Here is a 26,366-nt window from a genome sequence, read left to right as displayed (position 1 = left end):
AGAAGTCACTTCAATTTATGAAGAACTATCAACAGAGGCAGACAGTGGCGACGTCTCAAGCCAGAAAGAATGCTATGGAATTGGTAAGCCTCTACTTATATTGAATTTAATGATTCTGAATTTATAATTTTTGCATAGTTTATCCTGCTAATTGCACGCGATATCATGGTCCGCATTCGACCGATTGTCTGGTCACATTATGGCTTGCTGCAAGGTGTATCCAAACAGGATATAACTATCCTTACAACCTTACTACAAGTGACCGTCTGGATTTGGATGTGATGAACTTGAGGTATTTGCGATTGTGAGTAAGGTTTGCTATTTTGAATCTGTGCTATGCTTACCCTGAACAGGGACGTGGAGTTGTTTTATAATGAGACATTCCGTTTGGCTGACGGAGGCAATTCTACAATGCAAGGGCAATGCTTTGGAATAAGTATGGAATAGATGTGATATGGTACACTTCACGCTAAAAATTATCTCTTTCTAGATTACCCATCGGGGTGTGCATCCTTCTATGGCCCTATATCAAGTGATTGTCTTGAAACCATTTGGAATAGCTCAAAATGCTTGCCTCGAGGAGACTTGCATCCGGATAAGTTGAGTGCAAGTCAGCGTGCTGAATTGGACATAACGGACATATCGTGAGATTTCACTTATTATGACCTATGTTTGTTCGGGGGCCAGATTCAGCCCGTTAGCATCAGTTTTATGGAACTGTCTCGCAGAAGTTTATATGATTAGCGGTTAACAATCATTTTTCATTACAAAACTGGCTGAAAAATTTGATTTTTGTGGTAGTAACCGGCTGATAAAGAGTTAAATATTTAAACATTGTGCAATGGATAAGAAATAAAAACGGAATTTTAGTAGGATTTCATCAGTCGTGTACAATTCACCCTATTGACTATTTGATCCATCTGATATCATACGATTTGGAATGCACTTCACTGTAATTTAACACTCGAAGTTCCTTGTGGAGCTGTTTCTGTGAACTAATTGATCCATTTAAAAGTGCTCTCACTTGAAATTGATAATATTTTCAACAACAAATCATAGGCTCCCAAATTATGCATGTAAAGGTACGCCTAAGCCTTCAAATCAGAATCCTTTCTGAATCTGTCCAGTTTTGGTGTTATTTCAGTTGTTAAGCCAATCCATTTTTTGTGTTTTTAGTCAAGTTTCATCGTTATTCAATGAGATTGCAGGGGAAGCAGACGGTGGCGATGTGTCGAAACAAAAAGAATGCTACGGACTCGGTGAGATGTTGCATGTTACTTTTTTATAGCTATATAACATTTGGCTTGTGACAGAATATCCTGCTGACTGCACGAAGTATTACGGTCCGCATTCAACGGACTGTCTTTCAACCATTTGGCTTGCTGCCAAATGTTTGTCGAAGGGAACGAAATATCCTCTCAATTTGACCACTAGTGAGCTGCTGTATTTAGACACTGTGAACTTGAGGTTGGTATATGGTAGGTGCTCCTTTTCCAATCAATCTTTTCATCCACTTGCCTGTTTTCAGAGGCATAATTTCGCTGTTCAATGAGACGTTCCGTTTAGCTGAAAATGGAAATACAAGCAAACAGTTGGAATGCTTAGGACTTGGTGCGTCTTATATTTATCTTTTGGGTTGTTGCTGTTCATATATTAAATTTGTCTTGCGTCTCCAGTTTATCCGGACGGTTGCGACTCATACTATGGTCCTAAATCCACAAATTGTCTCGAGTCAATGTGGAATGAATCCCACTGTCTACCTGAAGGGGATCTGTACCCGGAGAAATTGAATATAAGTCAGAATGCTGAACTTGATGCAATGAATGTCAGGTCAGATATCAATTAGTGAAGTTTTGTATATTCACAGATACCGATAATAATTTTTTTGAACTTTTTTACTGAATTCGGAATCCATCAATGCTAATATTCAAATATCGAAGCCGTAATTTGGCCGCATTCAGTAATTATTCTTGACTTCAATAAAATGAATAATTAATGGCACTGTGATGCCATGATGTGAAATATATGATGGTTTGATATTGATATGTAATTTTGTATTGCCATAATTGCCATAAATTGCAGATATGAATCTTTTTTGTATTTGTAGAAAAATATCATCTCTTTATAATCGAACTGCATCAGACGCAGACAATGGGGATATTTCCAGTCAAAAGCAATGTTACGGTCTTGGTAAGATACATTGACATTTTGAAAAAAATTTCAGTTAACGTATTTTATTTATGACAGTGTATCCTGCTAATTGCACCAACTATTATGGTCCACACTCCACCGAATGTCTCGTGACAATGTGGCTTGGTGCAAAGTGTTTACGCGCAGGCTACAAATATCCCTACAATCTTACTATGATTGAACACACAAATTTAGACTCTATGAACCTTAGGTGAGTGCTACAGTATAGTAGTAGGAATGTAGTTTGTACATCGTTCCATATGTTGCTATTTTCAGAGATATTATTGCCTTGTATGAGACGACGTTCGACATGGCTGATAATGGCAATGCCACCGAGCAAGAGGAATGCTTTGGAATAGGCAAGAAATCCATTTATGTTTTTACAACAGTTAAATACATCTGTTTATTGTAGTGTATCCTGGTGGTTGTGAGGCGTACTACGGTCCACACCCGACAGAATGCCTGGAATCCATGTGGAATAATTCCAAGTGCTTGCCTCAAGGATCCTTGTTCCCTGAAAAGCTCAATTCCAGTCAAAATGCTGAACAAGACGCTATGAATATCAGGTTCGATTTGTCAATTTGACTATGATTTTAATATTATGTAACTATGTGTTCTTTTGTATGAAGCATAATCTGATATTTTAATCTGCAGGCAAATTTCCTCGGAATATGACAGAATTGCTGCAAGTGCAGACAGTGGCGATGTTTTGAATCAAAAACAATGCTATGGACTAGGTGATCTGCATGCTATTTCCGTTTTCCATAAATGGCAAATAATACTTTTCTCCAACAGAATATCCCACCAACTGCGATAAATATTATGGCCCGCACTCAACTGAATGTCTCATTACAATTTGGTTGGGTGCAAAATGTTTAAAGCAAGGTGATAAATATCCTTTGAATTTGTCTAAATCTGAACATGACAGATTCGACACCATGAATTTGAGGTATGTGCTTCATTCTTTCTAAATGTATGGATGGTTTTGATTCCTTCGTTTTTTAGGGAAATAATAATGTTGTATAATGAAACATACCGTTTGGCGGATGATGGGAATACAACTAAGCAAAAAGAATGCTTCGGTCTCGGTAAAATCAAAGTCTTCTTGTATGATTTTCTTATAATAATGTACACGACATGAATTTCCTATGATCTATATAGTTTATCCTGATAATTGCGACATGTATTTTGGCCCGCATACGACGGAATGTCTGGAAACAATGTGGAACAGCTCAAAGTGTCTACCTCAAGGGCATTTACACCCACAGAAGTTAAACGCAAGCCAGCATTCTGAGTTGGATGCAATGAATATCAGGTATGCTCTATGACAGTGGGCCTCTATGCAACCAAGGGTGATGTTTACCAACTAAAATCAATTCGAATGTATGATTAATGTTGTGCTATTCAAACTCATCGCAGATCAGATTGATTAATTCTACCTCAAGTAGTTCTGTTCCACTATTCTGCTTACTCTGCGTATTGTTTACCATCCACAGGCAAGCTGGTTCTTTATATAAACAAATCTCTACAAATGCTGATAATGGTGATGTTTCCAGCCAAGAGGAGTGTTATGGACTCGGTGAGATATTGCATAGCATCACTTCCACTTGAAATATCCTAATATTGTAACTGTCACAGTATATCCTGGCAATTGTACAAAGTATTATGGTCCACATCCAACTGAATGTCTGGTTACTATATGGCTTGGTGCAAGATGTTTGATAAGTGGACAGAAATATCCTTACAATCTGACTGCAAGGGAGCATGAAGCATTAGATGCTATGAATCTGAGGTATGTGAATTGACTGTTGCTTGCTGCATATCTGATCCCACTGCGATTTTCTAGGGAAATAATATCGAAGTATAATGAAACGTACGATCTGGCCAATGATGCCAATGCAACCAAGCAAGAGGAGTGTTTTGGATTGGGTAAGAAATTGTTTTTTTCCTTCTGGTACACATTCCACACTTTTGATTTACTTTTCAGAGTATCCTAATGGTTGTGAAGCTTATTATGGCCCACATCCGACAGATTGTTTAGAAACAATTTGGAACAATTCAAGATGCTTGCCTCAAGGATCTTTGTTCCCGGATAAGTTGAATGCAAGCCAGCATTCTGACCTGGATGGTAGAAACATCAGGTTGGAGTCCAAGTTATTATACAAAAATTGTTTTGTTTGCTATTTATGAGTATTTATCTATGACATTTATGATTGTGTCCTTACAGGGAGATTGCTTTCCAGTTTAATAAAACCGCATCAGATTCCGACAATGGTGATATTTCGAGTCAAAAGAAATGCTATGGACTTGGTACGAATGTTGTTAAATGCCATCTCATAAAAGCTTTGATATCTTTAAAAACTTCTTACATGCAGTTTATCCTACTAATTGCACCAAGTACTACGGTCCACATTCAACATACTGTCTTGTCACCATCTGGCTTCGAGCAAAGTGTTTACGAACAGGGGATAAATATCCTTTCAATCTTACTGCGATTGAACATGAAAACTTAGATGCTATGAACCTTAGGTAAGCATTTTCTTTATTGAGCAAATGATGCATCTGACAATTACTACTCCGCTATTTCCAGAGACGTCATTGACTTATACAATGAGACGTTTCGTTTGGCTGATGATGGAAATACCACCAAGCAAGAGGAATGCTTCGGGATAGGTATGAAATGCAATATTTTTTATTATTTGACGGTAATAATACTTGTTTATTGTAGTTTATCCTAGTGGTTGTGAGTCCTACTACGGTCCGCACCCAAAGGAATGTTTGGAATCCATGTGGAATAATTCCAAGTGCTTGCCTCAAGGATCTTTGTTTCCGGAAAAGCTCAATTCGAGTCAAAATGCGGAACAAGATGCCATGAATATCAGGTGATACATTTTCAGAAGGCACCTTATTATCAGTCAGATGGTGTTGATCACTTAACATATTCAACATTTCTATTTCATTGATCTTTCACTTTCCAGCATCATGAAATTTTCTGATGAGAAACACATTTATTATTATATTCAGACAAATTACTGCATTCTATGAATATACTGCGAAAGAAGCTGACAATGGCGATATCTTCCGACAAAAAGAATGCTTTGGACTCGGTAGCGTTCAATTCTATTTCTGTTTAGAGTGAATTTTGACGGATTCTATTTCTCATAGAATATCCTGCAAATTGCACAAAATATTACGGCCCTCATCCAACCGAATGTCTTGTCACAATATGGGTTGGTGCGAAATGTTTGCCTAAGGGATATAAATATCCTCACAATTTAACTGCGGCTGAGCATGAGATTTTGGATAGCATGAATTTGAGGTCTGTATTGTAAACAATTGAATTACAACGATTTTTAATCATTTACTATCACATAGGGAAATAATATCTCTCTACAACGAGACATACAGTCTGGCGGATAGCCAAAATGCTACTAAACAATTGGAATGCTTTGGACTAGGTAAGAGATGTGTTGCAGATTACATATCTATTGTGTAACTATTTTGTACTCTTCACAGTATATCCATCCGGCTGTGGTGCATACTACGGCCCCCATCCAACAGAATGTTTAGAAACGATGTGGAACAATTCCAGATGCTTGCCACAAGGCTCACTGTACCCGGAAAAGCTAAACGCAAGTCAAGATGTGCTAATGGACAACATGGACATCAGGTAGGGAGATCTTATAAACCAGGTAAGAATGTAGATGTTGATCAAACTGGGGATATTTGTTTGGATTTTGTTAAGATGGGCAATGCCCTGCAAATTGTTCTGGCAAATTCAATGATATGAATATGAATATGGAAATAGTATGAATTCCTACAGTTCATACATGGTATCAGGCGCGTAGCCAGAGGGGGGGTTTCGGGGGTCGAAACCCACTCCTTTAGAAACGCGAAACCCCCTCCTTTAACGCGAAACCTCGCCCTATTTAAATGACCGCTCTGACGCTAATACCCGGTTGCAATTCAATAAGTCGTATTATCAGTATTGCGCGCGGCCAATTAACGAAAGGCGTGTTGCTAATTAGCGTCCATGTGCTCTGCGCATTGCACTGCACAATGTAACGCGACACGATCTCCCGCTGAGATGATTGCGAAATCAGGTCATTCATTGTCGCGCGTTCGGCAATCATTACTAGCCTGATTTACCGCGTCTCCAACAAGCCTAATTCCGCTGGCTTGAATAATCACATCTGCAATAGGCCCTGTGCGCACGACATCGTCACTGGCCTTCACAATCACATCTGCATTGGCTTGGTGTGCACGATATCTTCGCTGGCCTACACAATCGCATCTGCAATAGGCCTAGGACTAAAGATATCGCTAGCCTAACTACCACGTCTTGGGCATACCATGCTTTGGCTCCTATTTCTCGATGGCTTGGATAAAATGCTATTTAAGTATATGTTGATTAGCAATTGTGATTAAAGAGTGACATCTCGTAACCGAATGACATCGAATGTCCGCAATCATGTTCGACGCGTGCGCACATGCGTAATTGATTTCCACTAGTCTTCAGTTATAGTCCAGTAGGCTTGAGTTATAAAAGAGGTAAGGTTTGAACCACCTGAAATCGGCGCAAATCTCGATGCTACGTAAGACGCATTGATGAGCGGGCGTATTTAATTGTTGGACGCTTTAATAAGCGGGCGAATTTAATTGTTCGACGCGTTGATAAGCGCGCGCGTATTCCAATGTTCGAGGCGTGCGTATTTCATTGTTCACGACAGATCAGGGAGTCGCTAATTAACGGCACTTCCGGACTCGTCGACAAGCTTATCATACGCCTATAATCGCGAACACGGGGATGTTGTATAATCGTTATTTACGCATCGCATGTACTTAACCCTAATGAATCGATGCTACGTTACTAAATTCGAAAAAAATCGAACCCCCCTCTTTTATTTCAAACCCACCCCTTATTTTTCGGCTGGCTACGCGCCTGCATGGTATTGTTAACATATTGTGAAATATTTGCTAATTATTTCTTAGAACTTCAAATTGACACATTTCTGTTGGCCTGCCAAATTTATTAGTTAACGGGCTGTTAAATAGGATCTATCATGGTTTGAAATGACTGCTTCTCTCAAACACTATTTTTAAGTCAAATATTTTATATGCAGGGAAATTACTTCGCAATATTTTGAAACTGCCGCAGATGCAGACAATGGGGACGTCTCCAGCCAGAAAAAATGCTTCGGACTTGGTAGTATATCAAATATGAGTAGTCTCATGATTGTCCTCAACTATTTACTATTTTCTATAGCATATCCCGCAAACTGCACCAACTATTATGGTCCGCACCCTACCGAATGCCTAGTTACTATATGGCTCGGGTCAAGATGTTTGAGGCATGGATATAAGTATCCTCATAATCTAACTGCAACTGAACATGAAAATTTAGACGTCATGAATTTAAGGTTTGTGGTGAAGATATCCTGGTCAGCCCCTCATTTCCCGCTTACCTTTCCATATACAGGGAAGTAATCTCATTGTACAATGAGACATACCGTTTGGCGGATGTTGGGAATGCGACAAAGCAAAAAGAATGTTTTGGACTTGGTAAATTCTGAACTTTTCCTGCTCAATTTAGTTTACATGTATTTTCTGTCATGCGCATAGTTTATCCTGAAAACTGTGAACTGTACTATGGTCCCCATCCCACGGATTGTTTGGAAACAATGTGGAACAGCTCAAAGTGTTTACCGCAAGGTCATTTATACCCACAGAAATTGAATGCGAGTCAGCATTCTGAACTGGACTCAATGAATATCAGGTAATCTTTATTCGAATGATTCCCGACATTGAAAAGTTGGTGATTGCGATATGCTTGGTGATTCTCTCTTTATCTCGAGCTCGAATTGAAAATGAATTAGGAGAATTCCACATTATGTATGTCGATAAGCTTGACAAATACTATTCAGTATGTGTTGAAACCTATCACCATCCAGAATTAGTACTCTGGTGAAGGACCCATTGTACTGTTTCAGTCATTGCCATTGTCACCATGATTCTGTGAATCTTGCTATTGAACGTTTTTTTCCTAGTATTCAGTTCTTTAAAAGCAATGCAAGCCTGCAAACTTGCACAAATCGATTTTACACAAAAATATCCATGAAGCTGAATTCTCATGACACTGTAAAGCCTAATTTTTTTTAAATTCCACTTGAAAGTATGTGAAAGTTATTTTGCAGACTATTTTGCATATTATCCATTGCTATTCCAGACGTTACATGAATTCAGTTGAAATTTTTCCATTGCAGAATAGAACTCATTGCCCCAAATGACATACATTACAAGATGATGCTCAGCTAAAACGCGTATATTTATTTGCCGACATTCACATACCTAATCTGTAGCACCCCAATGGATTTACTTGACACATTTTATTGGAACTTTCTTACTGTTGTCTACCGTGTGATGTTGACAGGCAAGCTACTTCCTTATATGAGAAAACGGCTGCTGACGCTGATAGCGGTGACATTTCCAGTCAAAAGGAATGCTACGGACTCGGTTGGAAATGGCATGTTAATTATCGCATATCACGTGTTTCAATTTTCAATAATTATCAGCTTATCCCGCGAATTGCACAAAGTATTATGGTCCACACCCCACTGAATGTCTGGTCACGGTATGGATTGGTACAAAGTGTCTCCGTGCTGGCTATAAATTTCCTTATAATCTCACTAAAACTGAACATGACAGATTGGATGCGATGAATTTGAGGCAAGTACATCTGATATTAGGTGATTTTTTATTTTGTTAAAGGTATTGCTCATTTACAGAGAAATAATATCTTCATTTAATGAGACTTTTCGTTTGTCGGAAGACAGAAATGTAACCAAACAGTTGGAATGCTTTGGACTGGGTATGAAATCATTGCTGCACACTTTTATTTTGATTAACTGTTATCTTGGAAATGCTATTCAATTATTTTGGGATTAGTCTTTGACGTAGAATGTAGATGGTACAAATTATTAATATAGGGTACATTTCCGCATCTAGCCCTGGTGTCTGTAGTACTGCCCCCAACAAATTCCAAGGATACACTTCATATACATCCTGGCGTCATGACACAATAAAGATCTTCAGAGCACACTCATTTGCATCAGGTATAATAGTAGGGTTTGATCTCACTTCTTGGTATACTGGCAATGGTACATGATAGGAGCTGAATTAGGCATGTTAGCAATACATACAGTGATATATATTATGCCTATTTTATCACCTTTAGATTATGGCCTTAGCCGTAATTTACCCAATTTGCCCAACTTGGTATAGTGCTAACCATTTACATTCATTATCCCAGTGGAAGCAATATGTTTTGCAATGGGGCATTTGTTGTTGAAGTATGTTGCCTATGCCGTTAAACAGTAATGTTTCATTTCCAGCATATCCTGATTTTTGTGAGAATTACTATGGTCCACACCCAACGGACTGTCTCGAAACAATGTGGAATGATTCTAGATGCCTTCCTCAAGGATCCTTATACCCAGACAAGCTAAATTCAAGTCAGCATTCCAAACTGGATGTTCGGAACATCAGGTAAAAAACACACGTAACTTCAGTAGAATGCCAACTGCTAGTACATTTTGTATGCCAATCTTTTGTGACATAAATGGTGACATATTTTCAGGCAAATTATATTCCTGTATAATAAAACAGCATCTGACTCTGACAATGGTGATGTTCCGAGCCAAAGAGAATGTTATGGACTTGGTATGATGTGGAATGATGTTTGCTTCATTTTATGATAATATTAAATTTGTCACAGAATATCCTGCAAATTGTACTTTGTATTATGGTCCGCATTCCACCGATTGTCTTGTTACGATTTGGCTTGGTGTCAAGTGTTTACGTGAGGGATATAAATATCCTCGCAATCTGACTTTGTCTGAGCACGAGAATTTGGACGCGATGAACTTGAGGTATGATGTGATTGATTTTTTATCAATATATGCGGTAATTTGATACTATACATCTCAGACAAGTGATTTCATTGTACAATGAGACGTCTAATTTGGCTAACGATGGGAATGATACTAAGCAGGAAGAATGCTTTGGACTCGGTAAGTTACAATCACTGTTTTATCTACAATGCATCCAGCATTCTTTTGCTGTTTTAGTATATCCAGATAACTGTTTGTTGTACTATGGTCCACACCCAACGGCATGTCTGGAAACAATGTGGAACAATTCAAAATGTCTCCCGCAAGGATATTTGTACCCGCAGAAGCTGAATGCTGTTCAGAACGCCGAACTAGACACCATGAACATAAGGTAATGGAGTGTTTACTGATTCGAAAAATCAATTACATTTTACATCATGTCTTTCCTTTACCTATGATGTAGGGCCCTTTATACTGCCATGATATACTACTGTTGTTGCGTTGACAGTTGATTGGGGAACATTATCAAATTCTGTTTTAGGGAAGTTACTTCCCGGTACAGGAAAACCGCTTTGGCAGCAGATTCTGCAAATGTTACAAGCCAAAAAGAATGCTTCGGGATGGGTGAGGTCGCGAAAATATTTTCCTTTGTTAGCTTATAACGCTTAATGAATTTTCCAGTCTACCCGGCTAATTGCACGAATTATTATGGACCACATCCCATCGGGTGTTTGCTTACCATATGGGAATCAGCGACGTGTTTACCTTACGGTACAAAATACCCCCTAAAATTATCAAAGGACGAACTGGATGAATTTGATACTCTCAACATTAGGTATGCCTGTCTATTTTACCTTGTGCTGTTAACAAGCCTTTCCTATCAATTGTAGAGAGATCATTTCACTGTATAATGAGACCAAGTACCTTGCAGACAACAATAATATATCCAAACAACTGGAATGTTTTGGCTTAGGTATGCACTACAATTTAGTGGATGATAAATTTGTGTTGAATTCCGATGTATCCTGTTCTAGTGTATCCGGACAATTGCACATATTATTATGGGCCACATTCCACTGACTGCTTGATTTCCATGTGGAATAATGTTTCCTGCTTGGACCAAGGCGACATGCATCCTGTTAAATTAACTCCAACGCAAGATGAGATTTTGGACATTATGAATATCAGGTAATGGGGATCTTGTGCGTGTAACTCGGCTGTTTTGAATTTGCATGGAATCATGTTATTTTTAGAGAGGTTCAAAGCTTTTACAATTTCACTGCGTATGACGCGGATCAAGGAAATACATCCAATCAGCTGAATTGCTATGGATTAGGTAACATTGTTTATCCGTTTGGTTTTTATGGTATCGCGAAGGGTGTCTGTAAGTTGCGTAGTTGTTTTACCATTATCATACGAAGTTGAATTCTTATTTTCACTGTGGTAATCAATGTAATGATTTCTCAGTACCTTTAACATTATTATGTTCAGTGTATCCGGACAACTGCACCAAATATTATGGCCCGAACTCAATTGATTGTTATATCACTATTTGGGGAAATTCGAATTGCTCAATAAGAGGTACCAAGCATCCAGACTTTCTCACGACGACCGAAATCAATTCCTTGGACTCAAAAAATATAAGGTATAACTTGAAACATCATTTTCCTTCTCTCGGTTATTTATGGAGCTTTTACCAGAGATGTTATGGGGAATTTTACGGACATTATGACCATGGCGGCGAATGGTGATGCCAGTATGCAGATGCAGTGTCTTGGTGTGGGTTAGTATTTTATGTCTCCTATGTTGAAGCTTACTGATGAATACTATGATAAATCAGCATAGCACAATTACATAACTATTGGTACCAGATTAAAATAGGATTGCTTATCATTTAGTGAACTGCACAACATATCATGGACCGCACTTGATGAATTGCTTACAAACGATGTGGTATCAGTCGAATTGCTTATACCAAGGATACATGCATCCTCCAAATATGACTGCACCACAATTGAGTCACACCAACTCAATCAATTTGCTGTATGTATTCGCATCTGAACTACTTTGATCCTCAGTCATATGTTTGGTAACTGTCACAGGCAAGTCGAATATAAATTTGCGGCCATCGCCTTGTCTGCCGATGATGGAAATGTATCGAATCAGCTTAACTGCTATGGAATGGGTGAGGAAACTCGGTAATTTTGTGAGGCACATTCATGAATGTTCAAGATTATCACAGAGTACCCGGAACATTGTAAGCTGTATTATGGACCCAACAATGTCGATTGTTTAGTCACAATTTGGGGACGTGTGAGGTGTTTACCACAAGGAACCAAGCATCCTCCCAAAATGAATTCGACGGAGTCAAACTATTATGGACATTTGAATATCAGGTTAGTCAATATCGCATTGATGTATTGATGAGAGGTTATGTTTGTTGTTTTTAGGCAAATTATATATAATTTCAAGAAATTTAATGACATTGCTCACAACGGAAGTGCTGAAAAGCAAATGCAATGTTTTGGAATTGGTATGGTATACTCGTTTTGGACATCTACTGAACCGTGTATTTATTGAGCATTTGTTTTAGTGTTTCCTGAAAACTGCACCCATTATTATGGACCACATCCTACCGAATGCCTCATAACGATATGGGAATATGTTGAATGCATCGAGGAAGGCTCAAAGTTTCCTGATAAATTAACGGCAGCGGAGGACACTGTGCTCGATTCTATGGACTTGCGTCGTGTGGAGGCCACTTTTAATCACACAAGATGGAATGCGAATGCACCAAACATCTCTTCGCAAATTGTGTGTTTTGGGATGGGTAAGCTGTGAACGGGTAGCAATTTGATAAACATTGCGAAATCTGAATAGACCTTTTGATATGGAAGACTATTCTTTAAGTAAGAATTGTACGATGTTTTCAGAGTACTATGAAAACTGTACAACGTATTATGGTCCTCATGGTCCGGTATGTATTGGTACGATATGGGTGGAGGCTGGATGTATACTGATGGGAACCAAATTCCCGACCAAGGTTAACATCACAGAAGTGCGATTGGTTTATTCGGATCTTGATCAGCGGTGAGCATTGCAATGATTATGTCATTGATTGAATTAGGTGTTCCTGATTTATGGTCTTTGATCTGGTCTTTGATACCAGTTGTAAATTGCCTCTTTGTTGTGAATGATACATGGACTATGTCATTGATGGTATCTGTCTCATACAACTTGATTTAGAGAAACGTATGGTAAAGTCACTGACAAGTACATGGAACCTGCTAACAATGGAGATGAGGAAGCTCAAGTGTATTGCTATGGAGATGGTCAGTGTAACATGCCAAAATTTAAGATGCAGCCAATGGTTTCATTGTAGTTTTTACATGGTTGAACCAATTTTCAATTAGAGTTCATAACCGTTACAATCTAATGTACATTATCATCACAACTTTTGTTATATAATAAAATTAAATTCATGTGTCAAGTCTTTGAGCGCTTGCTATGTGGACAGTGCCAAGCTTATTATGATGCTGATATTTACCATTGGCAGTTTTTCCTGACAACTGTACCAAGTTTTTCGGGCCAAATGACGTTAGCTGCTATTCCACAATATTCACCAGTGTCGAATGTGTCGCGGAAGGTTATGGAGAACCGAAGAATTTATCTTCACCGGAAATAGCAGAACTCAACGTCACAAATTTATGGTCAGTGATATTATATTGCATACTACAAAACTGTTTTCGTGTCAAAAGACTCAGTAGATGATAAGACCTCTAATACAACTAATTCATTACATTATCCTCTTAGGGATATCATCGATGCAATGAATGAGTCACGACATGATGCCGACAATGGAAGCTTGTTCGACCAGCTCTCCTGTTTTGGCATGGGTGAGAATAGTACCGTCGACATTGGAATTTTACTTGCGATTTCACCCATGTTTGCACAGAATATTTCAATAACTGTCTGACGTATTACGGACCTCCGAGATTGTCTTGTCTGAACTCAATATTTATCGAGGAAGTCCGCTGCGTGACGTTTGGAACTGGTTATCCTGAGAAACTACCCGAATTTAACCGTACATTGCTTTACAGTACTTACAATCAGAGGTAGGCTTGACAGCATGTTTTTGCAGACGTATTAAAACACAGTTGATCAAGGGGAGAGCAATGATATCATCGGTTACTAGCATTGCCATTGTGATTTCATTTATTTGTAATGATCAATATTTGCATGATAACTTTCACGCGTGTTCTAATCTTGATATTCAGAGAAGTGCTCTCGTACATGGCATCAATCAGGGATCAAGCCGAAATAGACTCTGATCCGCAATCTCAGATGTTGTGCTTTGGAAGAAGTCAGTCTGTGGCCATTTTTATGGTAACATTGCCGGCATTGTAATGTTTTCTTTGCCGTACAGCATATCCCAAGGGTTGTACTTATCTTCCTACGCTTCGCGATGAGTGTTTGCATTATTTGTGGGTTAACGAGACCAGGTGTGTCGAAATGGGAACTGCATATCCTTTGCGGCTGGAGTTGAGTTGGAAATGGCATCTTTATAATGAGTCCGACTTGAGGAAAGTGTTGGATATAATGGCGGTCAACTCTACTGATCAAATGGAATGCTATGGATTTGGTATGAGAACAATTATATTTACTTCATTGGTCTGTGAATACCCACAACTCTGATGTATTGAATGCTTTTGCTGCTGCATATTGTTAAAGGCATGTACACTGAACGCCCTTTAATTTTTTGTAGAATTATTTTGTGTACTTTATTGACATTCTGATTTCGGGTGCCTTGTACTACTATTATTCAACCTCGCGAGAATTAATGAATTATGTTCCTAGCGTTAGTAAGTGCTCAAGTTTTGATAATTTGAGGTCGTATTTTGCAGAATTTCCCGAAATATGTACATACTTCCCTCCACACAGCCTTGCATGCTTGGAAGAATTATTCAACCAGGTTGGCATCCTTATATTTTATGGTTCTTTCTGATCGCGTCATCCTCATTTGTTATCTTGCAGAGCGGCTGCGATCCAGTGAACGGGCGTCTTCCTTTCGCTAAATTTGAATATTACAACCGGACAAATTTGTGGTTAATATATCAAGATTTCATTGCAATACGTAACGCCTCCAAAATACCGTATTTGGGAATTGATGCCGAATCATGTCACGAAGCTCGTAATTACTTGCATCTAAATTATGAAAACTTCCAGACTTTAATAATCATTCTTTTTTTAGAATTTGTTGAAATATCCAATGGCATGAAGGTGTTGGTTCACACCGGGAAAAAATCGTATCAAGATGCAAAGACGTATTGTCGAAGTCGCAATACGTTGCTACATTTTTCGGTATTTCTTTTCATTGTATATGTGGCATTACAGCTGGATATCATAGGTACCTTATCGTTAGATTGAGAGTAGCGCCATACAGCAGAAGTTGGAGGAAAAACTTGGTCATGCAAACGAATACTTCAACACTTCAAAGTGGTGGCTAGGTCTTGATGACTTTTGGGATGAAGGTAACTGCAGACTAATATTGTATCAAGGATTGTTGTAGGATTGTGTAGTCTCAGTTAGTTACCATAAAAATATTAAAGTAATAATTTGTTGAGCGTCACACACAAGGGCTAGTGAAATTTAAAAAAAGATAACAATATGTGTATAAGACGAAGTGCATAGTTGTGAGGAATAAATGAACCTCACTGTAGTTTGTAGTGTTGGGCTTGGTTTAATGCAGACTCAGTCAGCTTCGTGGAAGACATTTTCTGAAGTGAATGTTTAAGTTACAGATATATTGTTATTTTGTTCTATCTGTGATGAGACGGTCTGTCGATCAGACCAAAAGTTTATGTGTACTAGAATGGATGTTGCCGTGTTAAATTGTGAACATCCTGAATAGAGATGGTGTAATACCCAGCCGGGTCATACCAAGGACTCTATAGCTAGCTATTCCGCTAGGCGCTCAGCATTCAGGGATAGCATGGAGGAGAAAAATCAAGGTGGTTCAGACTAGATAACCTTGCCTAAAAGGTTGTATCGCACCTCCATCATCAAAGCATCAATTATGCAGACGAGAATAAATCTGATCCATCTCTTACTATTCTAGGGATATTTCGCTGGGCGAGTGTCGAAACACATGATGTTTTGAGTAACTACAGCAACTGGGACTCCTCGTTCACATACAGTCACGGGTCTCGGCATTGCGCGTCGTTTAATTCGGAAAACAGCTTCATGTGGTCTCTTGACGAATGTGACGACGCATTACCTTTCATCTGCATGGACAGTAAGCATCCGACACAAGGCTATGATTGTTATCCGTGCTTCATTCAGTATTGTAATTATCATTCAGTTACGTGCCTCTATCCAGCTCAATACATTGTTCTTGAAGGTGAAGTGGCTTTTGTGGTTGTGTTTGAGATATCATCATTCATAGAGAACTTTGTCATGTAGAGGAGCCATGCAGGTCCCAGTGCGATGGGACTTACAACTGTTCCAATCAAGAATGCGTCTGCTCTGACATATTTTCGGGGGAAAATTGCTCGGTGACTAAAGGTAATTTTGAAGGTGGCTATGGAAATTCAAGTTTCAAGTGTTTTTCTCGCTCTCACTGGTATTCAGGTCATTACGCAGCGATGGAGGTGAAGCGTAATAACGAGAGTTTTCTTTTTTTTGATGTCCCGATGCCTTGGGAAGGTGCATTCGAATACTGTGAAGGTGATTCCGACTATCTGTGAAGTTTTTCTTGGTATTGTCGTTTCGATTTCATCCTAAATTTATGTCAAAGTCTATGCACTCCACGTTGTGCTTAGTTAGAATATTAAGTAACAAAGGTCCCAGTCGGGAGATATTTATGAACACAGTGGAAAAATTAGAACTGGGTCACCAATGTAAAGTTTTTCACTGTTATGTAATTAGTGTATGTAATACCTGAATGTTGATTTCGCTGTTTCACACAGCTATTCAAGATTATAAGTGCAAAACTCCACTCTATCGTGCATATAATCTTCATAACTTACTCCTGGGCTTATGTTACTATGAAGGTATTTGGGGCAAGCTGGCGTGTCCAAAAACGCGGGACTTGCACGATTGGATAGTTGAAAAGATGCTGAACGGGAACTTTAGTCTGAAAGAAGGTTCGTTGGATTTTACAGCCGTAACGTACCAGATACATTTATCAAGTTCTTTGTTTTAGATGTCTGGATAGGAATAAGTGACCGGGATAGCGAAAGCAATTGGTTGTATGCCGACGGCATGATGGCTAACCCTCAGCCTGATTTTGGAGGTATGATCATTAGGACACGATAATGGATCTTTCCATCATTATATGCGTTGCAGATTTGTTGTCCGATATCGAATCTGGGACAGTTCCTTGGTATGCTACCAACGTTACTCTGGACCATCAAATTTGGTTGATTTGGGGTGCCAATTTGGTTGGAAATGCATCGGCGACTGAACGCTTTTGCAACAAGTATGGCGGGACCTTGGCAAATATCACTTCCGCTGAAATTAATCTGGCGATTGGACAAACAATACAGGTGAATTCTATTATGAAAAAGAACAAATTTTAGTACAGTTTGGATTTTGTGTAATTATAAATGCATATTTAAGACCGAACGTAATGCATTGGAAATTACAAGCTCAGCATTTAAGCCAACACTCTACTACCATTGTTAAGTATACCTTGTATAAATGTATTTACATATGCCCTGATGTTTCTCCGAAGGATCTTGGAAGCATTTTTATGAAAGATCTTTCATGAGGTATTGCTGTAAAGATTATATTTCACTTTCATTGAAAGATAACGGGCGTTATCATTCTTTAGATATTATCATTATCGAGTGTTGAAACCTAGAGGGAGATCAGAAAGAAATATTTCAGTAAAGCTAAAAGACAATTTTCTATGAACTATGATAAATTATATGGGGTTTATATTGTAAGTAGAAATGCACATTTCATTAAAACTCGTGCATTTAGATGTTGTCATCAAGTCTTCGGAAGTTCTTCTTTGCATTGCGAGGAGACACGACTGACTTGGCTGTTTGGAAACAAGCTGATGGACAACAAGTTTACATACACGAATCATGGTACAGAAGGAAATTCATTCCCGTGCCTGATAAAAGGCGTTTCGCACGTATGCAGACATGTTCTAGTTGAAATGAATTATCCGATCAGTTATAGATACTCTTTAGCATATTCCAACTGGGACAAGGCCACGGAACCAAACGGCGACTTGTCAGGTAATCGGCAACATTGCGGGGCCATTTCTGAAAATATGAAGTGGATTGACATTGATTGCGCTACCAAGCTTCCTGTGCTGTGTGAATTTGGTAACTATTGCTGCGTTAAGATTTTTTTCATGTACGTAACCTAAATTGATTTTGTTCAGGACCTTTTCCGTTCGAGAGGTGGCATAAACGTGGGGGTTTTGCGACAGAGCCAAACAATGCTTGGTGCGATGAAGATTGCGGTGCTATCAATCTTGATATTTCGCCGCCTATGTGGAATGACTTGCACTGTGTCAAGAAAAACCCTTTCATTTGTGAATCTGGTTAGCGAAATCTTTTTAGAGAGAGCTCTTCCGACTGTATTTGAATGACGGAAAAATGCTAACATTAAAGATTTGGTCACGTTTAGGCAAAAGAGGAAAATATATGCCGTCAAGTTGATAAATGTATATGATTATTGACCTATTGTTATTACCCGTGTCCAATTATTATCCCTATTAATAACTAGCTTTCAATCACTTTTTCAGTTTTGCCAGAGCGTTGCACATACAATCCACCAGTAACTGGAGACTGCCTGAGATCATTGCTTTTAGAAGTAAGTTAATGATACTGTGTACCCGATTAATTTTATCGATTAATTTTTCTATTGAAATATATTTTCCATGTTGTTTTCTTGCATGAATTCAAACATGTATCCTGTATATCCTATACATTATTGTTCATTTATTAAAAAGTTTAATGAGTTTTAAAAGAAGTTTCTGCCTATTATTCTTTCAGCCCAAGGCACATCAAGATATATTCTGCGGTTCAAACATAGATTCAAATAATTAATCCTCACCACTGAGTATTTTTTGTCTAGAGTGGGTGTTCCAAAGATGGTCACGGTCCGGTGCTGGATATTTCCAGGTTTCGTAATGCGACCGCCAGAACCGCGGCCATACATGTCAATAAAATCGCCAACTTTGCAAAAGATAGTCCAGGATATGGCTTATACGAGGAAGCCTGTTTTGGGCCTGGTAAGGGCTGGATAATGCACCACATAATATGTATTAAATTTTGAAAACTTCATGATATAATTTAGAATATATTCTGGTGAATTTCTCCAATGGAAAAGAAATGGAATTACTGTTTCATTTGAAGCCGCTAACTTATGAAGAGGCAGAGGCTACATGTGCTAAGGATGACGCTGTATTGTTGCCGGTAAACCACACTGGTGCTTACGATTGACATTCATTCGATCAACTCATATTAATATTCAGTTAACAAAACTTGAAGTAGACAATTATGCTCTTCCGAAGATTGATATTTCCGCCGATGATATTGGATCTCAATTGTGGTGGATTGGATTGAGTGATCGTGAAACTGAAGGTATATACAATCTGGATGAATATGATAATGATAAGCCATATTTTAACATTGATTACCATAAAATATTGCCGCGACAGTGAAACTCGAGAAGACATACCTAGATATTCATTTTTGCTCAGGAATCAAAGCTGATTGTCACTTCTTTGGCTCTTCAGACATACTGATCCATTTCAATTGAAATCGATATTTGTTCAACCTTGTCCAGGAATTTTTCGTTGGTCAAGCGGGGAACCTTTTGTATCAGCGCACGCAGACATCCACAGATGGAATAGTAGTGATGTGGTCGATAATTTTGCCTCGAACAATAGTAACGATTGTGTTGTGATGAATCGCGAAGAAGATTGGCAATGGTTTGAGGATAATTGCTCGACGAAGCATTCGTTTATTTGCATGAAAAGTAAGATACTCTCGTAAGCTCAAAACTTCTCGGTTATTTATTTTGGATTATGCACATAAAAGTAAATATTTAATCACTTCAACTCCTTTATATGTACAGGAAGTTGCGATTATCCTATTTCGTACAAGTTTCATCATCGTGATTATTGCGTGTATCTACAACACGAACCAGTTTTATCCGAAGAACAAAACAGTTCATATGGAAGTGTCCAGGAAATGGCTAATGAATATTGTTCCCGATCTGGAGGGTATCTATTTTTTAATTCATGCAACTTTTGTTTGAGATGAAGGATTTCATCATTATTTTGTAATAGCTTATTGATCTGTCACAGAAATTTCAGATGTGTCTTATTTCAAGATGTTTCCATTGCAGCTATATAATTAAATGCATTAATGCTTGATATGTCCATTGGATGTATCTGAGTGTCACTTTGTGTCTGTTACCAAGGCCACCAAGCAGAACCATTACTGTCTCATTTTTTGTTGTCGTTGACTCTCTGTGTAATTTTTAGGGAACTGTTTGATGTAAGGGATACAGTTACGGCTGATTTCCTTCGCGATATTGTGTTGATCAGCTCAGGATACCAATATCACCATTCTTTGAAGTAAGTTACCGCTTTTCGGCAGAGTCGGTATACATCACTATTCATATAGACACAATCTATTTCTTTGCGATATATTTACAGATTCTGGATTCCAATCGTAGATAAAGCAGCTGTTAACAGAGTCGACCCTAGAGAGAGAAATTGGATTTGGAACGTTAATGGTGTTGAGGAAATATTAAACACCTCTATCAATTTCGTGAAAGGTATTTTTGATATCACATAATGTCTGTCATAGTCAGGGTTGTAACCAAGTCACAAGCCTCCGAGTCACAAGTCAATCTCACTTTTATAGGTTTGACTCGAGTCAAGTCGAGTCATTTTCACTTCACCACCGAGTCAAGTCCGAGTCCAAGTCAGCGAGCAGAGGGTCGAGTCCGAGTCGTGGTATTATGACTCGAGCCCGAGTCCAAGTCATTGTGTTGACTGCTCAGTTTCCAGTTAAAGTCTTGCTAAACCCACTTTTTATAACTCTGTTTCGTGATATCGAATGTCGAATATCGAAGTCCCAGACACTTTTGGACGCCTTTAGCCCAGGGCATGGTATGGTATGGTATGGTATGGATCGATATTTTGGTATGGAATATGGAACAATGCAAGTATGGTAGGGAATGGAAGATTTTAATCTATGGTATGGAACGACAATTCTATACTTCCATACTTTGGTGTTTTATACATTTTATCGCAGGGCTAGCCAACCTTTTCAGCCAAAGGGCCACATTCGGTTGACGAACTATTGCGCAGGCCACCAGCCGCGCGAAGCGCGAATTTTTTTTTAAGTTTATAGGTCAATAATATTGTCACTTGACTATATTGCGGGCCTGCTGTATTTCGCTGGGCTAAATTTGCGAGGACTGGGCTACGCGGCGCCTGGACATATCGATATCGAAAGATGCGACCAACATGCGTCAATTGGTTGGTTGGTTTTGAGGTATTCATGGTGTTTGTCAACTACTATGTCATTTACACCAGATCGATATTCTTTATTTATATTCCGTAACTGCCGACTTACAGTACGGCCCACTTCCAGGCTTTTTGTAAGACACCGCTTACGCGGATGAGGTGGCGAGGAGTAGCCTAGAAAAACCTCCAACACTTGGATATAGGAAATGCGTCAATTATTTTATGCCTAGGTTCCATAGTGAACGGTCTTACTGCGAGTGCAAACGCAAAGTCGCATATGTTGAACGACACTTTGTCTCGTAATCCCGAATATATAGTTATACTCAATCTGATACATTAGGCGTTCTTTCATTTTCACACAAAGTGGCAACAATATCAAAAACAAGAAATCAAGTGACAACATGTTGCGCGAAGCTTGTCCAAAATTTTTACATTTGATAAACCCATCGCAAATTATTCTGCTTTATTGTAGTGTACGAATATCTACCAATATGTGACTGGCTGATGGATCTGCCAAAGCGCCGGAACTGATATTTTAGTCAACACATCTCAAGTGCCAGACACTAATCAAATTTTTGTTTGACCTTGCAAGTTTACAATCTGTGCAACCCATCTTGGTGATATTAGAAATTTCGGAAATTACTTCGCGGGCCACTCAAAACCTTCTCGCGGGCCACGGGTTGGCCGGCCCTGTTTTATCATGATCTGTGCAAGCTCCATGAAGCGAAGCGTACTTGCTCGTTGTTCACGGAATACGATCGCTTTTGTTATGTGTGAGCGTGAACTATTGAACGCTGTGTAGCAGGGCTTTGGAGCAGCCGTAAATTTAAACTGCTCCAGCTCCGGCTCCGGAGCTTTCTTCTATCATACATTAGCTCCGGCTCCAGCTCCGGAGCCGCATTATTACCACTGCTCTGGCTCTGAAATTATCGAATGGGCCTGTCAATATCAGGGGTGGCCAACCCGCGGGCCAAATGTGGACCGCGAGAGGGTTTTGCGTGGCCCGCGAGGTAATTTGCTATTGTATTATCGAAAATGAATTGCTCAGATTGTGAAATTGCAGTGCCAACCAAAAATTACAAGTCTGGCTGCGACACTTGGGATGTTGATGATTGAAATATCAGTTCCGACGCATTGGCAGATCCAGGGTATAGTCACATTCTCAGTAAATCGTCGTACATTACAATACAACATTACGATATACTAAAATAGTAGTGAAATTTGTCTTCACGCTTCGCGTGTTTAATTGTGACACGATTTCTTGCTTGGTAGCCTACCCCCTACTGAAAATGAAAAAAAACAACGCCTAATTTACCCGACTGAGTCTAACTGTATTCGCAATTACGGGAGAAAGTCTTTTCGCGTTTGCGCTCGCATAAAGATCGTCGACGGTGAAATGTAGGCATATAGTTGTCGCATAGTATCGGAGACCTTCGATATCGATGTGGCCAGACACCGAATAGTCGTGTCTTTGCAAACTGAGCCCAGCGGGCGGTATACAGTAGACCCGCAGTATACTCAAGTAATAATATTATTGACCTAGTTTATTTATAAACTTTGAAAATATTACCCGCTTGGCGCGGCTAGTGGACTGCGCGCTCGTTCGTCAATTTCATGCGTCCCTTTAGCCGAAAAGGTTGGCCATTTCTGGTCTCTATAGATTACTAATCTACCCGTAGGTTAGTTATCTATAGTAATCTAGAGTCTGTCAGTCGTCAGTAACATCCGATGTAGCAACGAAGACAAAGGTGCCGCCGTGCCGGCTTGTGACGTCATAATGAATACTTGTCAATTGTCGATAGCATCATAATTCATAGTTGCACTAGAACGCACTTTACTCTATGCCATTGCTGTGCACAGTATTAAAATTCTAAAAATTCTAAAAATCTATACTATTTACATACCGAGATATCTTATTGGTCATACTTCAAACGATCTCGCAGTAGGATTATAGATCAGGGAGTTGGGTAGATATAGTTTGGAATTCTCGCCACGCTAACCCCAACCAAATACTGTACTAATAATCACGCAGATCGCTGCAGTATTGATCGCCTGCAGCTGGGATATTTTATGGGTGCGCCTATATTATAAATTATTTTGCGAGTATTTACTTCAAACTTGCATGTGCCTCATACTAATGTACCGGAAATGAGATGATATCCTTATGGAACAGGGGCGGGCCGGAAATAGGAAAATTAGGTACTTGGCGGGCCGGATTGCTTAATGGATAAATTATTCGCCCATGTATACCAGGAATAAATCGTATTTAATGAATGTATTCTATCGACAGCAATGTCACTTCAAAGCCATTTCTCGCCGATAATGACGATACAATGTTGATTTGAGAATAGCATTGTCATACAGGCGCCGCCGTGTCTGCTTCTCCCTGATCAAATAACTCACGGTGCAATCCTTAATTATGATTTCAAAGCGTTTGATAAGCCCGGTACCCAAAATTTACCAAGAATCAATTCATTAGGGTTCAGCACATCGTAAATGCCGATAATGCAAGCCTTCTCGCTTCGACGAACTTACGCGTAAGCTCCACTCTCGCACGCTGCACAGTGCGCACACCTATATAATAACATACAGTCACTAAAATTTGACGTTTAGGCAAGTAGGGGGGATATTGGCAGACTGGGGCCGCGTGCCACATTATTATGTAAGACGGGAAACTGTCCGCGGGCCGGAAAAAATCTTGTTGCGGGCCGCATCCGGCCCGCTGGCCGTATGTTGCAAGTCCCTTTTATGGACAGTCCTAGATAATGATCTGCTCACTATCTCATTTTGCTCGCGGAAGCTGTAGAGTAGACGTAATGATCTGCTCACTATCTCATTTCGCTCGCGGAAGCTGTAGAGTAGACGTACATGACACCTCACCACAGTGAACTAAACCTCACCCAAACAGACTCTGTAAAACTATTACCAGGAATTAGATTCGCATTAGATTCGCTAGTTTAAGCAATAATGACATCCGAGATATCAATAATATAGGTGCTATAAAAGGTACTATACTTATGATATTGAAGTATTTGAAAGTATGGAATATGTATCAAGTATGGTATGGAACAATGTTGGTATGGTATGGAAAATTGCAAGTATGGTATGGAGAGAGTAGGGCAAGTATGGAGTATGGAAAATTCTCGTTCCATTCCATACCATACCATGCCCTGCTTTAGCCAACGAGACATCACAAATTTGTACAATTCAAGTTAGAGTAATACTACTGCTCCAGAAAGCTTTTGTAATCATATTCCATGCAGTCATGACGTTTTCGAGACACAAACCATTCCTTTGTGCTCGACAAAACTAGTAATATATAAAGCCGCTAAGCTGGCTTGAAGAACTATCGAAATATTGGTTGGATTATATCAAAAAAACTTGAAGCTGTTGTCACTATACTGAATATGTGAATAAATTGTAGAAGCACCTCTGAACTTATGTTCCCAGATACTTTTATGATATCAAATATTGGAGCGGAAGAATTGCCAGAGTCTCGACTCCCATACAAAAGACGTTGCATATACGGAGACACACGCAATCACACCTACGGACAATTCGATCGATTTGAGAAGCACTTTTACGTAAGAAGGTAACGTTGCCTACACATTTTCAGAACCAAAAGGAATCGCATGGAATATGCTGTTTGATGCATTTTGCGTTAATGTGCTGTTCTTTCGCAGTGGCTCGTGTGATTATGCCGACTCGAAAGATTTGGAGTGGGTTTGGACTTCGACGTACCACTTGATGCATGTAGCTAGCGGACGCTGTTTGACTGCGCCATATATTATTACGGACTCCTCCAGCAATGGTATCTTTTTTGTCTTAAGTCAATATTTAAGTACCTTTAACACAGGCTAAAGATCGATTGTTAACATGCAGCTATAGTAAAGTTCTCCATATGGAAATGCACAGGTTTTCTATGAAGCAGAATGGTAACCATATTGCAGCGGTTATGAAAAACTACTAATTAAATTGATCTGTTCTGAATCTGTGAGTCTAAAGGTAAATTTGATTTGTTGTTTAGGTGTCGGTCCAGGCATTCGTGTTACCCCCTGCAATTTGACCGACCCGTTGCAGCACTGGATTTGCAGGTCCAAGGACCCATACCACATCAAACTCAGGAGTGTCAGTTATAATTTTCTCTACGACAAGGCAAGATGTTCATTGTGTCAGCAGTTGATCTACCGCGAGACTACATATTTGAGTGACAAATCCTATTGATGTTAATTTACTGCATTCACAAATTTATATGTGCGCCTTGAGTCTGCTACAAATTAGCTAATGGGGTTGACTTACGTTACAATTACCCTTGATTCATGTGTCCTCAACTTGTGTTAAGTAGGTTGAACCGTGGGACAGATTACATCTTGCCGGGATACATTTTGAAGATTCATGTGAAATGAAATGGAGAACGGCAAACTCGCTGCGTTATGTATGCGACGATCGTTACAGGCCTGGAGGTTGGTTTACAATGCTGTTATCAAGTATTCCAACACAACTGAGGTTTGTACGTTCAGAAAATTTGTTCCTGGTTCAGAAGGGTGGTCAGCTCGCTAACGTAAATGCTTCTTGTGGTAATGCCGATACCGACCGGGGATCTTTTGTTAACGATAACGATATTGCTGCATCCTGCTTTCTGAAAGGTGACCTTCATAACTGAATGTTATATATCTACATTAATCGTTGCTCTGATCTGGATATCAAGTTATGCTTATTCCACTGCGATCAACACCAAAGTGCTCATCTAAATTTGTGCCTTTAAAAATCATCTACAGCCC

At 39.3% G+C, this 26,366-nt stretch overlaps 1 protein-coding gene across 5 annotated transcripts in view; it reads left to right on the top strand.

Annotated features, from left to right (window-relative positions):
* The window catches only part of LOC145446363 (uncharacterized), a 79,145-nt gene that overhangs the window by 26,784 nt on the left and 25,995 nt on the right, over positions 1 to 26,366 (top strand). For all 5 annotated transcript variants that reach the window (XR_013917276.1, XM_080324630.1, XM_080324632.1 and 2 more), the window contains 86 exons: positions 1 to 83; positions 139 to 292; positions 354 to 436; positions 491 to 644; positions 1,177 to 1,259; positions 1,314 to 1,467; positions 1,529 to 1,611; positions 1,677 to 1,830; positions 2,108 to 2,190; positions 2,248 to 2,401; positions 2,467 to 2,549; positions 2,603 to 2,756; positions 2,845 to 2,927; positions 2,986 to 3,139; positions 3,196 to 3,278; positions 3,352 to 3,505; positions 3,687 to 3,769; positions 3,829 to 3,982; positions 4,037 to 4,119; positions 4,178 to 4,331; positions 4,418 to 4,500; positions 4,566 to 4,719; positions 4,781 to 4,863; positions 4,919 to 5,072; positions 5,215 to 5,297; positions 5,356 to 5,509; positions 5,566 to 5,648; positions 5,707 to 5,860; positions 7,314 to 7,396; positions 7,457 to 7,610; positions 7,670 to 7,752; positions 7,813 to 7,966; positions 8,621 to 8,703; positions 8,763 to 8,916; positions 8,976 to 9,058; positions 9,582 to 9,735; positions 9,827 to 9,909; positions 9,965 to 10,118; positions 10,177 to 10,259; positions 10,317 to 10,470; positions 10,621 to 10,703; positions 10,761 to 10,914; positions 10,970 to 11,052; positions 11,114 to 11,267; positions 11,333 to 11,415; positions 11,571 to 11,724; positions 11,780 to 11,862; positions 11,978 to 12,122; positions 12,182 to 12,264; positions 12,322 to 12,475; positions 12,530 to 12,612; positions 12,673 to 12,909; positions 13,013 to 13,169; positions 13,326 to 13,411; positions 13,636 to 13,789; positions 13,893 to 13,975; positions 14,035 to 14,194; positions 14,357 to 14,442; positions 14,506 to 14,721; positions 14,984 to 15,051; positions 15,114 to 15,270; positions 15,331 to 15,440; positions 15,502 to 15,610; positions 16,198 to 16,374; positions 16,441 to 16,479; positions 16,542 to 16,643; positions 16,710 to 16,805; positions 17,132 to 17,224; positions 17,284 to 17,373; positions 17,427 to 17,626; positions 18,066 to 18,222; positions 18,281 to 18,418; positions 18,478 to 18,639; positions 18,844 to 18,911; positions 19,176 to 19,332; positions 19,398 to 19,516; positions 19,576 to 19,684; positions 19,890 to 20,081; positions 20,181 to 20,328; positions 20,593 to 20,685; positions 20,767 to 20,888; positions 25,036 to 25,177; positions 25,269 to 25,396; positions 25,613 to 25,740; positions 25,931 to 26,048; positions 26,106 to 26,231. Coding sequence is in view for 4 of the 5 variants with exons in the window: in XM_080324630.1 (XP_080180756.1) it covers positions 1 to 83; positions 139 to 292; positions 354 to 436; positions 491 to 644; positions 1,177 to 1,259; positions 1,314 to 1,467; positions 1,529 to 1,611; positions 1,677 to 1,830; positions 2,108 to 2,190; positions 2,248 to 2,401; positions 2,467 to 2,549; positions 2,603 to 2,756; positions 2,845 to 2,927; positions 2,986 to 3,139; positions 3,196 to 3,278; positions 3,352 to 3,505; positions 3,687 to 3,769; positions 3,829 to 3,982; positions 4,037 to 4,119; positions 4,178 to 4,331; positions 4,418 to 4,500; positions 4,566 to 4,719; positions 4,781 to 4,863; positions 4,919 to 5,072; positions 5,215 to 5,297; positions 5,356 to 5,509; positions 5,566 to 5,648; positions 5,707 to 5,860; positions 7,314 to 7,396; positions 7,457 to 7,610; positions 7,670 to 7,752; positions 7,813 to 7,966; positions 8,621 to 8,703; positions 8,763 to 8,916; positions 8,976 to 9,058; positions 9,582 to 9,735; positions 9,827 to 9,909; positions 9,965 to 10,118; positions 10,177 to 10,259; positions 10,317 to 10,470; positions 10,621 to 10,703; positions 10,761 to 10,914; positions 10,970 to 11,052; positions 11,114 to 11,267; positions 11,333 to 11,415; positions 11,571 to 11,724; positions 11,780 to 11,862; positions 11,978 to 12,122; positions 12,182 to 12,264; positions 12,322 to 12,475; positions 12,530 to 12,612; positions 12,673 to 12,909; positions 13,013 to 13,169; positions 13,326 to 13,411; positions 13,636 to 13,789; positions 13,893 to 13,975; positions 14,035 to 14,194; positions 14,357 to 14,442; positions 14,506 to 14,721; positions 14,984 to 15,051; positions 15,114 to 15,270; positions 15,331 to 15,440; positions 15,502 to 15,610; positions 16,198 to 16,374; positions 16,441 to 16,479; positions 16,542 to 16,643; positions 16,710 to 16,805; positions 17,132 to 17,224; positions 17,284 to 17,373; positions 17,427 to 17,626; positions 18,066 to 18,222; positions 18,281 to 18,418; positions 18,478 to 18,639; positions 18,844 to 18,911; positions 19,176 to 19,332; positions 19,398 to 19,516; positions 19,576 to 19,684; positions 19,890 to 20,081; positions 20,181 to 20,328; positions 20,593 to 20,685; positions 20,767 to 20,888; positions 25,036 to 25,177; positions 25,269 to 25,396; positions 25,613 to 25,740; positions 25,931 to 26,048; positions 26,106 to 26,231 (10,526 nt within the window). In the remaining variant the exon portion in view is untranslated. The remainder of the gene's footprint in view (positions 84 to 138; positions 293 to 353; positions 437 to 490; positions 645 to 1,176; positions 1,260 to 1,313; positions 1,468 to 1,528; positions 1,612 to 1,676; positions 1,831 to 2,107; positions 2,191 to 2,247; positions 2,402 to 2,466; positions 2,550 to 2,602; positions 2,757 to 2,844; positions 2,928 to 2,985; positions 3,140 to 3,195; positions 3,279 to 3,351; positions 3,506 to 3,686; positions 3,770 to 3,828; positions 3,983 to 4,036; positions 4,120 to 4,177; positions 4,332 to 4,417; positions 4,501 to 4,565; positions 4,720 to 4,780; positions 4,864 to 4,918; positions 5,073 to 5,214; positions 5,298 to 5,355; positions 5,510 to 5,565; positions 5,649 to 5,706; positions 5,861 to 7,313; positions 7,397 to 7,456; positions 7,611 to 7,669; positions 7,753 to 7,812; positions 7,967 to 8,620; positions 8,704 to 8,762; positions 8,917 to 8,975; positions 9,059 to 9,581; positions 9,736 to 9,826; positions 9,910 to 9,964; positions 10,119 to 10,176; positions 10,260 to 10,316; positions 10,471 to 10,620; positions 10,704 to 10,760; positions 10,915 to 10,969; positions 11,053 to 11,113; positions 11,268 to 11,332; positions 11,416 to 11,570; positions 11,725 to 11,779; positions 11,863 to 11,977; positions 12,123 to 12,181; positions 12,265 to 12,321; positions 12,476 to 12,529; positions 12,613 to 12,672; positions 12,910 to 13,012; positions 13,170 to 13,325; positions 13,412 to 13,635; positions 13,790 to 13,892; positions 13,976 to 14,034; positions 14,195 to 14,356; positions 14,443 to 14,505; positions 14,722 to 14,983; positions 15,052 to 15,113; positions 15,271 to 15,330; positions 15,441 to 15,501; positions 15,611 to 16,197; positions 16,375 to 16,440; positions 16,480 to 16,541; positions 16,644 to 16,709; positions 16,806 to 17,131; positions 17,225 to 17,283; positions 17,374 to 17,426; positions 17,627 to 18,065; positions 18,223 to 18,280; positions 18,419 to 18,477; positions 18,640 to 18,843; positions 18,912 to 19,175; positions 19,333 to 19,397; positions 19,517 to 19,575; positions 19,685 to 19,889; positions 20,082 to 20,180; positions 20,329 to 20,592; positions 20,686 to 20,766; positions 20,889 to 25,035; positions 25,178 to 25,268; positions 25,397 to 25,612; positions 25,741 to 25,930; positions 26,049 to 26,105; positions 26,232 to 26,366) is intronic.

Source organism: Botryllus schlosseri, chromosome 9, assembly GCF_051294905.1.
Source record: "Botryllus schlosseri isolate E-star chromosome 9, Bs_hap1, whole genome shotgun sequence".
NCBI lineage: Eukaryota > Metazoa > Chordata > Ascidiacea > Stolidobranchia > Styelidae > Botryllus > Botryllus schlosseri.
The sequence above is the reverse complement of the archived record's forward strand: the minus strand, read 5'-3'. Positions and strand labels throughout refer to the sequence as shown.